Here is a 17,554-nt window from a genome sequence, read left to right as displayed (position 1 = left end):
CCGTTCTATACACCACATATCTACAGTGCGTTCGCAAAGTATTAAGACCCCTTTACTTTTTCCACATTTTGTTACGTTACAGCCTTATTCTGTTGCGTGTAGATTGATAAGGAAGAAAAACAATTGAATCCGTTTTAGAATGAGGCTGTAACATAAGGAAATGTAGAAAAAGTGAAGGGGTCTGAATACTTTCCGAATGCACTGTATCTGCAACAGTTCTGAACACTCTGCCCTGCTGAACAAAGCCATGGTTTTGTTCTTCGTTGTCATGACTGGTGGTGATCTTCGTGCCCTGTAATCTTTAAGGTAACCAAGTACGTCAGCGCTGAGTGTTTCCCCAAGGCTCTTCACTGTACCAGCAGCTCTCACTCTGTGTGTCACATCACAGTATGCATGGCACACGCAGCACATTCAGTGAGCATGATGCTGCTTGCTTCAAAAAACTGGGTGGGTGGGATGTGGGGGCTGGCTGGTTGAAGACTAATGTTACTATACCTTTATTACAGAGAAGATGTGTGAAATTATCATCATGGTACCATTATTACATAACATTCCATTCGGATGGAAATAGCCTAGATGTACTCTGTAGAGGTTTACATAAAGGCATCAACACCAGACATCTGGGTAAATCTGGTAAACTAAATCCTATTTACATAATTTGTTTTTTTCCCAACATTTTGTTTTTCAAGTTAAGCCACATATGAGCCGACCATCATTCAGTAGGCTGTGAGATGGAAGGCTACTGCAGCCTTCTTTCAACGTTGGTCAAATGTGAATCATCAAGGCTCTTCAAAACAAACAGACCATTTTACATTAATTCAATTCTCAGAATAGCCAACATGGCTGTTTGCCAGAGTGTCAAGCCTGTGCTCAGTGGTACATCAAAATACTCAGATGGTCAGAGTAGTTTTACTTGGAGATTGGTGGGAGTGTGATCGTGAGGCAATGGCTTTGGGCACCAGCCACAGCCATTGTGTTCAGGGATTTGGAATGTGCACTGTGCACAAAACCTCTGTTTGATACTCTAACCTATAGTGGTTTAAGTTACAAGATTTTCCATAGAACCAAGACTCTAATTTATTGATAGCAGAACACATGTAAATGTTCAGTTTCCCCCCCGAGGACATTCCAACTACATTAGGGTTGTCTTAAACCAGTTTGATCTAGTCTCAATCAAATGCACCTCGTTCCTCTCAGGTTTGTAAGGCTGTGCACTGCTGCTGCTCTGCATAGCAAAAGAGCAAAGTCTAACGGAGCTATTATGGGATTGTTGGGTGGCGAACATCTAGGACAAAGCAGATGGAAGAGGTTGTTATTATGGCATTAGATTTATTTCAAGTGGCACAATGTCCATGGACATGGATTCACGTCCCTTTTTAGGCATTGACTGTGGTTTAGCAATGCTGCATTGGGCTCGGATACCTAGGTTGTGATATGTATGGACCTGGGCTGTGACCATCGGCAGAGGTGTCGACATAGCCTCCTCACCCGTCATTAGAACTGACAGGGCGAAAGCCATGGGAGTGGAGCTGTCAGTCGTACGCATCAACCTGATACACTGACGGGTGTACAGACGGCACAGCAGTTAGACTGCAGCGTCGGTTCAAATCACCGCCAGAATGTATGGCAACGTCCAGACGAAGTCGGCCAAATCGTCTAGACTCCTTGAGGAGAGATTTTGAGGAAGGTGAGTGGGGAGCATGGCGGCTCCTTCCAATCATAGAACAAACGACTGCTCTGTTGTCTCAAGAGCTTAACAAAAAAAAAGTCTGTTTAGTGTAGCTGAATAGTACAGGGAGAATTACCATGGCAACCGGCCCTGGAGATTGAGTCAGTAGTCAGCGAGTGAGAAACTTCCAGTCTCTTAGTTCATTGAATATACCCTTTATATTCAGGTCCTTTGAGAAGGCGATATCAGACACCCAGGATATCTCACATAACACTGTAGTGGTTTTGAGAGATCATATTTTGTAGCTATATGAAAATGCCCAGGAAGTCATTTTCTCCATGTACCACGTCTCTTCCATATTCTAGATGTGCATAGAGCAAACCATGAATCAGTGGAAGTCATTGTACCTCCTCATTACTGGTCAAAGTACAAGGCATCAGGATTTCCATTGTTGTTCCATTCCTAGTATTTTGTGTATTAATGTTTTCTGGTAAGAACATCAAATTAATGCTTGTGCATATATGTGCTTTACTTTCAGCTTTTGAAGAATCCGAAAGTGATATCTACATGCGCTTTATGAAGTCACACAAGTGCTATGACATTGTTCCTACCAGCTCTAAGCTCGTGGTTTTTGACACTACTCTGCAGGTAAGTGCTCCGTCTAATGAACATCTATTGTACAAAGACTTCTGACAGTCACAGAACATTGTTCTGTTGTCCCGCCTTCTGATAATTTTCCATCTACACAGGTGGTCAATAGGAAACTTTTTTGTGTTTTATCGACTAGTAACTTCGAATGCAATTGCGTCATGGCTTGTGCCATGGTACTATGTCTCTGGTTACTAATTGATCTGCTTTGTTAAACAAGTAAACTCCGTTATGGTCTTGGTTTGGAAAGTGATACAAATGTCTCTACGCAGCACAGAAATTAGCTGGAGACTTTCTCCTCAGGCCAGAATATACTATTATGATATCCTCTTTGTAAAAGTCTTTCAGTTCCTCTCTCTTGAAGCTTGTCACACTTTAAAAACCCTCGCAATCTCTCCCACTGTTTTATCTTCAAAAGCACCAGCTAGAAAAATAGCTTTTGTCTGAACTTGTGACTTGATAGAAATCTGCAATTAAAAAGCTCTACATTTTAAGTGTTATCTCTTATCCACCATGTCGCTTGGAGGTCTCATCCTTCCATGGTTAGACCACACTACACTCTGATGATGTCTGTCTACAGAGATGATGTCTGCCTACAGAGATGATGTTTGCCTACAGAGATGATGTTTGCCTACAGAGATGATGTCTGCCTACAGAGATGATGTCTGCCTACAGAGATGATGTCTGCCTACAGAGATGATGTCTGCCTACAGAGATGATGTCTGCCTACAGAGATGATGTCTGCCTACAGAGATGATGTCTGCCTACAGAGATGATGTCTGCCTACAGAGATGATGTCTGCCTACAGAGATGATGTCTGCCTACAGACATGATGTCTGCCTACAGACATGATGTCTGCCTACAGACATGATGTCTGCCTACAGACATGATGTCTGCCTACAGACATGATGTCTGCCTACAGACATGATGTCTGCCTACAGACATGATGTCTGCCTACAGACATGATGTCTGCCTAGACAGATGTCTGCCTATGATGATGTCTGCCTACAGATGTCTGCCTACAGACATGATGTCTGCCTACAGACATGATGTCTGCCTACAGACATGATGTCTGCCTACAGACATGATGTCTGCCTACAGACATGATGTCTGCCTACAGACATGATGTCTGCCTACAGACATGATGTCTGCCTACAGACATGATGTCTGCCTACAGACATGATGTCTGCCTACAGAGAAGCAGTGAGAAGGCTTTAATGAAATGGCTGCAGTCCAGCAGTCAAACAATGGAGAAGAACAACAAACACAACCACCACCAACACCTCAGTCAAACAGCTTGAACCTGTTCTTCATTAAACATCAAACCACAACTATTACAGCAGACAGTGACCTTAGTGCGCAGGTCACAAGAATGCAATAGATATATTTGTCTAGTAGACCTGGTCCTCTCTCAACATCATCACAGTTTAATCAGTGTGCTACTTTTTATTTTTGTAAATGTTTTATTTTGTTTTACTTTCATACTGTTGTGATGTATTTTCCCCAAATCTCTTCTGTTATGTACAGCCAAATGAACTGTAAACGTGTTACTCATATTACATGGGAAAGAGTAAAAACCCACTGGAGGTGTTGTAGTTTCCACCCTGTTAGTGTCTACGCCCAGCTCAGTGCTGTCTCCCAGCTCCACTACAGCTGCGTTGCTGGCAAAGTCTTGTGCCAGTCCAGACCTAACGTCCCATGAGGACACCAGCAGCTGTCTGTTCTTCCGCAAAGACACGGCAGCGTTGGCGTTTCTGTTGTAGAACACGGTGTAGCAGAAGTAATACACTCCTTTGACCACGGCTGTGAAGACAACTGCAGCAGGGTTGTATCCACTGCCGACGTTGAAGACTTTTGTACTGTAAGGGTATGTCAGTGGTGAAGGGTCCAATGTTCCCAGAACCATACGTTCTTAGAGCTGCAGAGAAGGCCACCTTTGGCTGACCAGCTGCTAAGTCCTTCTTTAATGTCTTCAGTTCTTCTTCCTGAACTTTGTTCATACTTTTCACTTCCTCCACCTGGCTCACGCTGGCTTGTAGCCTGGTCTCCACAGCACCTAGTTTCTGGTCCATGGCTCCCAATTCCTTCAGCCAGCTCTCTGATCAAGGAGCAGGTGGTATCAGGCACACAGTAAGACAACCCCCCCCACACACCTTGTGCCCCAGACAGTGTGAGGCACAGACAGCGTTAGTCGAACGGCTCCCCCTTCATTCTTAAAACCTTTTCTTGTCAAGACAGGTCAGGTCTGTGTAGTCTTTTAGCTTCTGTAGTTCTCTTTTATATATGTCAAGTTTTACAGAGGGTTTAGCAGGAACTCTCTGCAGTCAATTTGGCACGTGGATGAGGAAACGAAGATAGGAAAATGGGTCGTCCCTCCCGCTTACTGGAATATACTTGTATTAACGATCGGGAAATCGGGCAGCCCTATAGCTCTGATCACTTCCACGTTTTGACTGGTAGTAGTTGCTTATCCGATTCCCAATCTTTCATTGAGTGCTTGTCCAGACCAGCAGCCCAGAACAGAAACGGACTGAGGCTGACCTCAATGGAAGATTAAAGTTTCCATGTGAAGGCTAAAGGAACCTTCTCATTATGGCTACACGGCCTCATTAAACTGTAATCTTCTTAAGATTACTCTTTTAGAAATGCCAAAAGAAAAATAGATGGTCTCATTAATGTTTTACAGTGCCTGGAGACAATGGGGTTTAATAGCATGCTTGTGTGTTCATTAGCATTGGATATGAATTTTAAAAAGGCGGAGGCATTCAATTAGAGAGACGACCATGCGTTTGTCTTTGGAGGGGGATATCATCTGTGGTTTCCCTTTGCGGTGTCATGGTTTTAAGTCTTTTAGTATCTTGGGAGGTGCAGTACAATGATATACAGTATCAGTAGGATTACAATATTACCAGATACCTGCTTCTCAGGGAGAGCCGTTCACAATGAATGCTAATGGGAATGAATTCTAATGAGGAAATGGTATCTGTTCAGCATGTCTACACAAGCCCCTTACGAGTTTACGTAGTTATTTTACCCCCAGCTGAGGTGAATGGAGTCATGGTACAGTATGTATCCAGTCAGTCAGGTATCTCTGGCTTAGAGATACGAAGATCTGAACTAGAGTCTTTGATTTTATACCATCTTATCATCACACCAAACTGGAATGTCCAGGACCCAGTTTTTCAAAAGTTATCTGGATTTCGCCTATCTGATTGGATTAATGCAAAGGAATAGGATGGGAGTCCCCCCCCAATTCAAGTATGTTCTATTTATTCTATTTCTATGCATTTAATCCAATCTGATAGGCAAAATCCAGATAACTTTTGAAAAACTGGGCCCAGGGGGCATTATTCTCTCCATGAAAGTAGATGGAAAGATGGATACTTATTTGTCCTGAGTGAGGAGAATTGTTTCCACTGCCTGTTGTTTACAGGGAACAAAAGTCAAACCACCAGAACCACACACATCAGCATTCTTTTTTTTGTGATGAAAGACTACTACTATACCTGTCCCCAGTTAACAGACATCTAACCACACAGTGGCTAGTGGTAACGGGGAGGAAGCAGCGGATGCTAACTGACACAGCCAGGGAGGTGTGATGAAACCCTGCCCTGCCCAGAAACACTCTTTAGGGGGGAGGTGTTGTCTGACCCCTCAATTGGGAGCTTGGGAGGCAGAGGGGGCTGGGAAGTGGTGGATAATGCTGCTCTATTCCACCTACATTTTATAAAATACATGTTTAACAAGTCTTGTAAAAACATTGTTGTGTGTTCTTCTCGCCTGTAGGTAAAAAAGGCCTTCTTCGCCTTGGTTGCCAACGGGGTGCGGGCAGCCCCACTATGGGAGACAAAGAAGCAGAGCTTTGTCGGTAAGTGGAAAAATATATTTTTCTTTGCAGTCAAATGTTACTGTATTTTCCATACATAGTGAACAGAATGGAACCAAATCAAGTTCTTAGGGAGAAATGGTCAGACTGGGATAGAGAAGAGGGAAAGATGAGGGTATCACAACTATATAAAGGAGGGGAGGTATAGAAACTGAGAGGTGATGAGGAAAGTAGATCAAATGACATAGTCCATGCAAATTATAAAATGTGTGTGTCCCTGCTAGAGGTCGACCGGTTATGATTTTTCAACGCCGATATTAGAGGGCAAAAAAAGACGATACCAATTAATCAGACTATTATTTTTTAAATATAAACATTTATTTATTTGTAATAATGACAATTACAACAATACTGAATAAACACTTATTTTAACTTAATATAATACATCAATAAAATCAATTTAGCCTCAAATAAATAATGAAACATGTTCAATTTGGTTTAAATAATGCAAAAACAAAGTGTTGGAGAAGAAAGTAAAAGTGCAATATGTGCCATGTAAGAAAGCTAACATTTAAGTTCCTTGCTCAGAACATGAGAACATATGAAAACTGGTGGTTCCTTTAAAACATGAGTCTTCAATATTCCCAGGTGAGAAGTTTTAGGTTGTAGTTATTATAGGAATTATAGGACTATTTCTCTCTATACCATTTGTATTTCAGTAGCCTTCGACTATTGGATGTTCTTATAGGTACTTTAGTATTGCCAGTGTAACAGTATAGCCTCCGTCCCTCTCCTCGCTCGAACCAGGAACACATCGACAACAGCCACCCTCGAAGCAGCATTACCCATGCAGAGCAAGGGGAACAATCACTCCAAGCGAGTGACGTTTGAAACAATATTAGCGCGCACCCCGCTAACTAGCTAACCATTTCACATCGGTTACACAAGCCTAATCTCGGGAGTTGATAGGCTTGAAGTCATAAACGGAGCAATGCTTGAAGCACAACGAAGAGCTGCTGGCAAAACGCACGAAAGTGCTGTTTGATTGAATGCTTACGAGCCTGCTGCTGCTTACCACTGCTCAGTCAGACTGCTCTATCAAACCATAGACTTAGTTATAATATAATAACACACAGAAATACGAGCCATAGGTCATTAATATGGTTGGATCCAGAAACTATCATCTCGAAAACAAGACGTTTATTCTTTCAGTGTGATGCGTAACCGTTCCGTATTTTATCTAACGGGTGGCATCCATAAGTCTAAATATTCCTGTTACATTGCACAACCTTCAATTTTATGTCATAATTATGTAAAATTCTGGCAAATTAGGCAGCCCAAACTGACACAATTTCACCTGGTTAATATTGCCTGCTAACCTGGATTTCTTTTAGCTGAATATGCAGGTTTAAAAATATATCTGTGTATTGATTTTAAGAAAGGCATTGATGTTTATGGTTAGGTACACATTGGAGCAACGATACGCATCGATTATATGCAACGCAGGACACGGTAGATAACTACACATGGTTGAAGCTATTACTAGTTTAACTAGTGATTATGATTGATTGATTGTTTTTTATGAGAAGTTTAATGCTAGCTAGCAACTTACCTTCGCTTACTGCATTCGCGTAACAGGCAGTCTCCTCGTGGAGTGCAATGTAATCAGGTGGTTAGAGCGTTGGACTAGTTAACTGTAAGGTTGCAAGATTGAATCCCCGAGCTGACAAGGTAAAAATCTGTCGTTCTGCCCCTGAACAAGGCAGTTAACCCACTGTTCCTAGGCCATCATTGAAAATAAGAATGTGTTCTTAACTGACTTGCCTAGTTAAATAAAGATTAAATAAAGGTGTAAAATGTTTTTCTTTTCACTGCGGGAGGGCGCTGGTGGCCTGTGTTCACACACATATTGAAATAAGTCACATACTTACTGTACATCCAGGAGATGCACTGAATATTATGTAACATAGGAATCTCTCTCTAGCCTGAATCTGTTGGATCACTCTTACATCATGGCTAGCCACATCCCTAATACCCTCGCCCCTAATATAATCATTGCCTCGTCTCTTTTCCCCCATTCCCCTCATCCTTAGAAACCCCCTCTCCTTTGTGTGCTCTCCCTCACTTCTACCCATCCTCTTACTAATGCTTCCGTCTTTGCACTGTACCTCCCTCTCCTCAACCTCCTCCCCCCCTTTTCTGTCTCTGCTCTATCCATCCTCTCTCTCTATCATCCTCTCTCTCTATCCATCCTCTATCCATCCATCCTCTCTCTATCCATCCTCTCTCTCTCTATCCATCGTCTCTCTCCTTTCCATTGGCTTACTCTGCCCTCCATTTTGACGACTCCATCCTCTCTCCTTCCCTCTCTTCCCCTCAAGAGGCGGCCTCCTCTCCTTGTATCTGGGCCAGCGTCATGGAGACGGATATAAATACTGTTCTCTCCTCTCTAGCCGGCTCTGAGAACAGACAGGCAGACAAGTTATAATGAGCCATGGTCATGGGCTTCCATTCACTAGTGCTAATTTGAGTTGGCAGAAATTAACTCAATAGTATATTCTTACCATATTTGGTCTATATGTTTTTCAACAATTGAATCAAGGATACATTGAACAATATCGCTATGTGCCCACATATGGTTAGGGGACATCCATATTGCACAATTGTCCTGGCTTCATCACTAGGATGTGAGTGTAGAGCCTGATGCCTCGCATACATAAATCAAGTCCACTCAACTGAGAGTGAAACGTGTGTGTGTGTATGACACGCACAGATGGGCTTTACTAAGAATCTAGCCCTCTGTTCCACTCCACTGTTCTCTCACCCCTAGGCTGTACTGACCTCAATGAAGTGTATGTGGAGAGGATGTCCCAGAAATAGGCCCATCTATTTCACTCTCCCTCTCCTCTCACTGTCCCCTCCCCATCCTCTCTACACCCTGTCCTCTTTCTCACTATCCCCTCCCTATCTTCTCCCCTCCCCACCCTCTCCTCTTTCTCACTATCCCCTCCCTATCTTCTCCCCTCCCCATCCTCTCCACCCTCTCCTCTTTCTCAGTATCCCCTCCCAATCTTCCCCCAACCATCATCCTCTCCACCCTCTATCCTCTGTCTCACTATCCCCTCCCTATCTTCTCCCCTCCCCACCCTCCCTCTTTCTCACTATCCTCTTCCTCTCAGTATCCCCTCCCTATCTTCTCCCCTGTCCACCCTCTATCCTCTTTCTCAGTATCCCCTCCCTATCTTCTCCCCTCCCCATCCTCTCCACCCTCTCCTCTTTCTCAGTATCCCCTCCCAATCTTCCCCCAACCATCATCCTCTCCACCCTCTATCCTTTTTCTCACTATCCCCTCCCATCCTCTCTACCCTCTATCCTCTTTCTCACTATCCCCTCCCTATCTTCTCCCCTCCCCATCCTCTCCACCCTCTATCCTCTTTCTCAGTATCCCCTCCCTATCTTCTCCCCTCTCCACCCTCTATCCTCTTTCTCAGTATCCCCTCCCTATCTTCTCCCCTGTCCACCCTCTATCCTCTTTCTCAGTATCCCCTCCCTATCTTCTCCCCATCCTCTCCACTCCCTATCCTCTCTTTTTCCCTGTCCTCTCCCTATCTCACACATTGCCCTTCTGTTCCAGCTGTACCTCCCTCTGCTGCTCCTCTCATCTTCTCTCCTCTGTCTACCTCTGTCAGTACCAGTGAGTGTATGTGCTTGGACAAATCCAACACCTGTGCAATGTGAATAATTACTGCAATAAACAAGACCACTCCTTTTTCTCCCTCTCGCTCTCTCTTCAGGAATGTTAACCATCACAGACTTCATCAACATCCTCCACAGATACTACAAGTCTCCCATGGTACGTGACCCCTTATCAGACAGATCCTAAGGACTTGTGGGTCATGTTCATTAGGGCAATGGAAATAATGTACGAATATTTTGCTACAGAAAACCAAAATGAGTGTTTTCTCATTGAGCATGTCCAACTAGTTACTCCCTGTTTCAGTCCATACTACTGAACATGACTGTGGGTTGAAATGGTTTGACTGTACGGCTTCGGCTTCCTATTGTCACCACAGCCAGCGACATTAACTGACTGGACAGCAGTGCTGTGTTGGGAGGCTGGAAGCTTAAACAACACCTCCATCTCAGGCACTGTGTCATGGAGCTTTACAGGCAGAGTGGAGAGCGACATCATCATTAATCATCAGGTCATGAGAAGATGGTGATTCTGCAGTACGGTCTCTCTGTTCTGACCCAGGGCTTTCACACATGTTTTACCCTGTGTGTACACACACACACACACTCTCTCACTTGCTCTTAACTCTCTCTCACACCAGCTCACCCACAGTGATTGTAGTCAAGTATAACACACACCCTCACACTCACCACAGCAGATATGCCAGCCAGCTGACTACAGTAGACTGTAGTGTAAATAGCCTGCATTGCTCAGCTGTGTTGTGTAATGAGAACCACTTCAGTAGCTGTTTTCCAGGAGTCCTCCCTAGTACAGCTAAAGCTTAATAACGGCAGAGTGCAGTATTATCATATTTTTTTCAAGAGAGGCCTGGTCAAAATAGCAGCAAAACTGTTACGAACAATGACCAATGATTTTTCAGCTGGAAAATACATTTGAGCTGGTAAGTAAAAAATGAAATGTGTCAGATGGGAGTGTCTGTGTTCATGTTACCTGAATGGTCACTCCTGCATATTACACATATTATAGAAAGCCCAGCTAGTGAGGCTAGGCCCTCTTGGGATTTTCCCCGTCCCAATATTTATTGGTATTTGTTAGGCCAGGTGACGGCGACTGTGTGTGGGCATCCTAATGGCTATCGTTAGTTAATCCATAGTCAAGAGAACAACCAATGCAGTGAAGTGTTTGTCAGTCCTTCCATATCATATTCATGAGGAAATAGTCAGTGCCTCTGTTATTGCCTAAGACAGAGATCACTGAGTGTTGCCAAATTCTGGTAGCTTTCCAAAAATTCCCAGGTTTTAGCCTGAATTTTCCAACCTTACTCCAAGATGAGTCAAAGTTCCTCTAGTCTGGACTGACTGACAGGTGGGCTACCCAATGGCCTTTCATTTGTTTGTGGACTTTTTGAGTGAGTTTGTGGTCAAGTTGACACACACACACACAGAGTCCTGGATCAGTATTGTGTTATTGTGAATGTGATGTAGCTGTTGTTTTACAGAAGAACAGAAAAGGCCTCCGGGCTTTGACTATTATATAACCCTTATAACCCTCTACTCCGTCTGCCTAAGGGTACTTCAAGAGCTGATAGAGCTCAATGGGCATTTTGTCTATCCACCTCGCTAGTCTGTGTCACCACCATTCTAAAGAATGATCGACACGCATTACCAAGCAAATCCCCTGTTGTTCATATTCTCCTAATGGGCTCAATGTAGCTGTGGGTACCATAGAAATGGCCTTTGTTTTTGTAATGAAGTCATTGAGGACCTACTGCTCCCTCATCTCCCCCTTCCTTTCTTTGCTGTTGTTATTCATTAGCAGCGGTTCTCATAACTGTCTTGTTTTACGTCGGAGAGGGTTGAGGTGGACCTGATTGAGACCCTCTAGGGAACCTTCCATATCAGACTTATGCATATTGATGAGGAAATAGTCCTTGCCTCTGTCATTAGCTGAGACTAAGAGAGAACTTGATCAATTCTGGTACTTTCCCACCTGTTTGATTTTTCATGATGCCAGTGCTTACATCTTTTTCTTCTGACAATTGCTGTGATTTATATATTTTTATATTTATTAAGTTTCTAATTCTAACAAATGCTAACAAATGCTTATACAAACAAAACCATTATAAATGTAATGCTGTGTGCTATGTTCGAGTCATGGAAAGCATGTTAAATATCACTAATTGTTGAATGTTTTGTCTTATAGGTACAAATCTACGAGCTGGAGGAACATCAGATTGAAACATGGAGAGGTATGGCAACTTTCCAGCACATTTCCAGTTTCAAAACAACCCTTTTTATCAGTTGGTCAACCGATTATAAAGAAATTGATTTGATAGTTTGTTGGTGCTTTTTGTTATTTTTCTGTCCTGTAGAGCTCTATCTACAAGAAACCTTTAAGCCATTAGTGAACATATCACCTGATGCAAGGTGAGCCTGTTCCACATTTCTTATACATGTCACCTGCATTTCATATTTGTCTTTATTTTATATAGGAAGTTCAAATAAAACACAACATGTATGATGGGGAAATGAACCTGCAGATCCATGAACAGGATAGTAATGATCTGTTAATGATTAACTTTACTTGGCTCATCATTACACTGAGGGACTCCATTATACTAACGGTCCATATTCAACTATAAGTTGATTGAGAAATCTGATTTGTCTACTCGTTTCTTTCTACATCATAGTCATAAACATAATTTGAAGTGTATTTCTATGGTCATAAACACTGCAAATTAGCCTGGCTTCCTCACTCAGTTAGAATTTATAGGTAGTCATTTATTGTCAATAAGCTCTCCCAGGTGGAGTTTCAAGTATGCCGTACGTTCCCTAGATTTCTGGGGAAAGTTCTGGTACTTTCCCCTCATATTTTTGTCCTTTTTTTCCCTGCTCTGCGACAGCCTTTCCCATTGTTTATTTTCTTCACACTGAATAATTCAAGGTCCATCCCGTGAAAAGCCGTATGGGTCAGACTCTAAAAAAAGAACCTCTGCTTAAAATACCACCTAGGGCACTCGACTATGGCATCATCCCAGGTTAACATGCCTCTGGTTTGGTTTCTGCCTCCTTTTGGGAGATCATCAGTATCATTGAATTACTTAATGACTGATTCCGTTGTCTTCGTGGTTTTGCTTTCTGATAGACTATTTGGTTTGAGTCTGAAGGAGAACGACTGGGATAGAGAGCAGATCTGTTTACCTTCCTAGTTAGCCCCTTGTTTCTGATGACTTCCTGTGTGGTTCATGGTTTAACATGCATGGATACTTTGTGTTTGCACGTCATCTGGTCAATTTGCTTGAGCTTTTCGCTGAATAAGGTCCACTTAGTGTTTTATGGCGCCTCCGTTAGATACTGTAGCATTTCTCTCCAAGCAGAATGTTCTGAAACAGGTTTTATGAAAGCCTCCTAGCCAATGCAGTACTTAAAAAGGTAGCCTGCACTGTGAACCTGTTTTTCTGGAGACTCGACCACGACGTGCTGTTTTAAAGATGGAGACGATTGATGGAGAGAGAGAGAGTCAATGTATCAACACCCTCGGTCTTGAGTGCTTTATTGGCAAAGACAGGTTGTCTGTGTTATTTTAACCCAATCTTCTATTGATCTCTCTCTCTCAGCATATTCGACGCGGTGTACTCGCTCATCAAGAACAAGATCCACCGGCTGCCCGTCATAGACCCAGTCAGCGGCAACGCGCTTTATATCCTCACGCACAAGAGGATCCTCAAGTTCCTCCAGCTCTTCGTAAGTCAAACTGGATGTGTGAAGCATGGGCTCTCTTATAGGAAAAACACACGGTGGGTGGCAATTTAAGAGTATGCTGCCCCTTGTTGGATCTCTGTAGAATTGAAGGTAACATACACTCAGAAAGATGGGATGAGGGAAGGAAATTAAGGAGGACATCTACAAAGGTAGGATGATGAAAGGATGGAGTCTAGAGAGGCTGGTCTTATCTGATTCAGTAGAGGATTAGTTTAATCCAGGGGAGTCAAACTCATTCCGTGGAGGGCCTAGTGTCTGCTGGTTTTTCCTTTCAATTAAGACCTAGACGACCAGGTGAGGGGAGTTCCTTACTAATTACTGACCTTAATTCATCAGTCAGGTTCAAGGGAGGAAGGAAGACCCGCAGACACTAGGCCCTCCGTGGAATGAGTTTGACACGTGGTTTACTCGATCTGACTGACTTGCCTATTTAAATAAAGGTTCAATAAAACTAAAACATCTGATTTTGCCTGGATGATCTCAAGTCTAACGACGTATTGTGACTATATAACGCAGTTACCAGTTTCAAATCCACTAATTCAGGAAATGATTTTATATTCATTCAATCCGTTTGAGAGTTAATTAATGAAATGTTGTTTAATAAATTAATGAATTGGTTGCGTTAAGGTAGTACTGTAGCAGGCTGCTGGCTAGAGAAGCAGTCTTGTCTAGACGAAGGTGTCTGACCTGTAGAAGGGAGTGTGAAATGCATCTCTGCATAATAAAGTAGACCACAGGAAAGACGTTAGGAAATATGAACCTACTTGACAGAAGGACATCCGTCTGTCGCGGGTTAGGAGAAAGGGGATACCTAGTCAGTTGCACAACCGAATGCCTTCAACTGAAATGTGTGTGCCGTGTTTGGGGGTTAATTGCCTTGCTCAAGGGCAGAATGGCAGATTTTCTTTTCCTACCTTGCCGGCTCGGGGATTCGAACCAGTGACCTTTTGGTTACTGACCTAACGCTCTTAATTGCTAGGCTACCTGCCGCACTAAGGAACTGATAGACCAGGTGATTGCACACACACAGGTATAGACGGACAGAATACAAGACCGACAGACTGACATAGAGAATGAGACAGACGGACTGAAAAATAGACCGGCAGACATTCATGGTAATATGAGCAGGGCATGCAAGAAGGTCAGACAGACATGGACAATATCAAAAATGGGACCGGTACACTGATGGAAATACTGCTGACACTACATTAGACAGTCAAATGGAGGTGAAACCAGTTTAATCCTAAAGTGCTTTGTCCCATCTCTCCTATCTCATGCTTCTTAGGTCACGCATCAAAAAACCTTTTACAACATTTCCAAACGTGTTTCTCATTGGTAGTTCTGCCTGGTTTCAGTCAATGTTAATAAGAATTTCCAAACGTTTTCTCCCTTCTGAATATGTGGCAGGTGTGCGAGATGCCCAAGCCTGCCTTTATGAAGCAGACTTTGGAGGAACTAACCATCGGGACCTACCACAACATCGCCTTCATCCACCCCAACACACCCATCATCAAGGCCCTCAACATCTTTGTGGACCGGAGGGTGTCCGCACTGCCAGTGGTGGACGAGTCAGGTGTGTGTGTGCTTCAGGCTGAGCAGACGTGTGGTGGTGTATTTTGTATTTATTAGAGATCCCCTGCCAAGACAGCAGCTATTCTTCCTGGGGTCCAAACACATTAAGGCACTTAGATTACATATAAAACAGTACATCATATAACATTATTACACCACTACATATCGAGAATACAAGATTTATAATACCACCAAACAACAATATTACAATGTGCGTTTGTGTGGAGTGTGTGTGCCTCTTCACAGTCCGCGTTGTTCCATAAGGTTCAGTTTTGATCAGATTTTACTGCTTGCATGAGTTACTTGATGTGGAATAGGAGTTCCATGTAGTCATGGCTCTATGTAGTACTGTGTTTCCTGGAGTGTGTTCTGGACTTGGGGACTGAAGAGACCCCCGGTGGAATGTCTTGTGGGGTAGGCATGGGTCTCTAAGCTGTGTGCTAGTCATTTGAACAGACTGCTCGGTGCTTTCAACATGTCAATACCTCTCAAAGACATATAGTGATGCATTCAATCTCTCCCCTAATTTGAACCAGGAGAGATTGAAATGCATGCCACTGATGTTAGCTCTCCATGTACATTTAAGGGCCAGCCGTGCTGCTCTGTTCAGTGCAAAGTGTAATTCACCTATGTCCCTCTTTGTGGTACTCGACCACATGACTGGGCAGTAGTCCAGGTGCGACATAACTAGGGCCTGTAGGACGTGTTTTGTTGATGGCAATATCAAGAAAGCAGAGCAGTGCTTTATTATGGACAGACTTCTCCCCATCGTAGCTACCGTTGCGTCAATATGTTTTAACCATTACAGTTTACATCCAGGGTTACTCCAAGCAGTTTAGTCTCCTCCACTTGCTCAAATTTCACATTATTCATTACAACATTTTGTTGAGGTTTAGGGAATGTTTTTTCCCAAATACCGTGCTTTTTAGTTTTTGAAATATTTAGTACTAGTTTATTACTAGCCACCCATTCTGAAACAGACTGCAGCTCTAAGTGTTGTGGGGATTTCACTTGCTGGGGTATTGAGTATGCTGTTGAGTCATGATGTTGAGTCATCAGCATACATAGACACAAAAGCTTTACTCAGTGCCAGGTCATTAGTAAAGATTGAAAAAAGGGGCCTAGACAACTGCCATCGTGAATGCCAGACTCTAACTGGATTATGTTGGAGAGGCCTCCGTTAAGGAACACCCTCTGTGTTCTGTTAGACAGGTAACTCTCCATCCACGATGTAGCAGGGGATAAAAAGCAATAATACAAGTTTTTCGATAATGATGATGATCGATAATGTCATAAGCTGCATTGAAGTCTAACGAAAGTTTCCACAAGCTGACTATTGACTATTATCAATTTCTTTCAGCCAATCAGTCATTTGTAAGTGCTGTACTTGTCGGTTGTATGGTTTTAGCCGGATTGTGAATCTCTTTGATTTTTCCACTTTTCAGGAAAAGTAGTGGATATCTATTCCAAGTTTGATGTCATTGTAAGTAACCCTTTTCTTTCTTAAATACATTTTTTTTAAATGTATCCCTTTCCTAAACATTTCATCTAATACTTCATCAAACACCTGTTTAAAAAGTTGACTAATTCAATGTTGATGAATATTTCTTTTCATAAGTGAATGTTCAGAGATGGACTGAGTAGTTGTTTGTCTTTACTGTGTGTAGAACCTTGCTGCTGAGAAGACCTACAACAACCTGGACATCACGGTGACCCAGGCTCTGAGGCATCGCTCACAGTACTTTGAGGGCGTCATGAAGTGCAACCGGCTCGAGACACTGGAGACCATCGTGGACAGGATAGTCAAAGCAGAGGTGACTGTCTCACACACACACACACACACACACACACACACACACACACACACACACACACACAGACCTTCAAAACCCTCTCCTGTCACAGTCTCAGATATAATATAGCACCGTCTCCTGTCAGTCTCAGATATAATATAGCACCGTCTCCTGTCAGTCTCAGATATAATATAGCACCGTCTCCTGTCACAGTCTCAGATATAATATAGCACCGTCTCCTGTCAGTCTCAGATATAATATAGCACTGTCAGTCTCAGATATAATATAGCACTGTCAGTCTCAGATATAATATAGCACTGTCAGTCTCAGATATAATATAGCACTGTCAGTCTCAGATATAATATAGCACTGTCAGTCTCAGATATAATATAGCACTGTCAGTCTCAGATATAATATAGCACTGTCAGTCTCAGATATAATATAGCACTGTCAGTCTCAGATATAATATAGCACTGTCAGTCTCAGATATAATATAGCACTGTCAGTCTCAGATATAATATAGCACTGTCAGTCTCAGATATAATATAGCACCCTATAATATCCTGTCAGTCACAGATATAATATAGCACT

At 42.9% G+C, this 17,554-nt stretch overlaps 1 protein-coding gene across 5 annotated transcripts in view; it reads left to right on the top strand.

The window, feature by feature from the left end:
* The window catches only part of LOC112233576 (5'-AMP-activated protein kinase subunit gamma-2), a 102,882-nt gene that overhangs the window by 76,252 nt on the left and 9,076 nt on the right, over positions 1-17,554 (top strand). For all 5 annotated transcript variants that reach the window (XM_042308414.1, XM_024401316.2, XM_024401315.2 and 2 more), the window contains 9 exons: positions 2,208-2,317; positions 6,104-6,185; positions 9,938-9,996; positions 12,040-12,085; positions 12,209-12,263; positions 13,454-13,580; positions 15,006-15,171; positions 16,616-16,653; positions 16,838-16,984. In XM_042308414.1, coding sequence (XP_042164348.1) covers positions 2,208-2,317; positions 6,104-6,185; positions 9,938-9,996; positions 12,040-12,085; positions 12,209-12,263; positions 13,454-13,580; positions 15,006-15,171; positions 16,616-16,653; positions 16,838-16,984 — 830 coding nt within the window. The remainder of the gene's footprint in view (positions 1-2,207; positions 2,318-6,103; positions 6,186-9,937; positions 9,997-12,039; positions 12,086-12,208; positions 12,264-13,453; positions 13,581-15,005; positions 15,172-16,615; positions 16,654-16,837; positions 16,985-17,554) is intronic.

This window comes from Oncorhynchus tshawytscha, linkage group LG29, assembly GCF_018296145.1.
Source record: "Oncorhynchus tshawytscha isolate Ot180627B linkage group LG29, Otsh_v2.0, whole genome shotgun sequence".
Classification (NCBI taxonomy): Eukaryota; Metazoa; Chordata; class Actinopteri; order Salmoniformes; family Salmonidae; genus Oncorhynchus; species Oncorhynchus tshawytscha.
The sequence above is the reverse complement of the archived record's forward strand: the minus strand, read 5'-3'. Positions and strand labels throughout refer to the sequence as shown.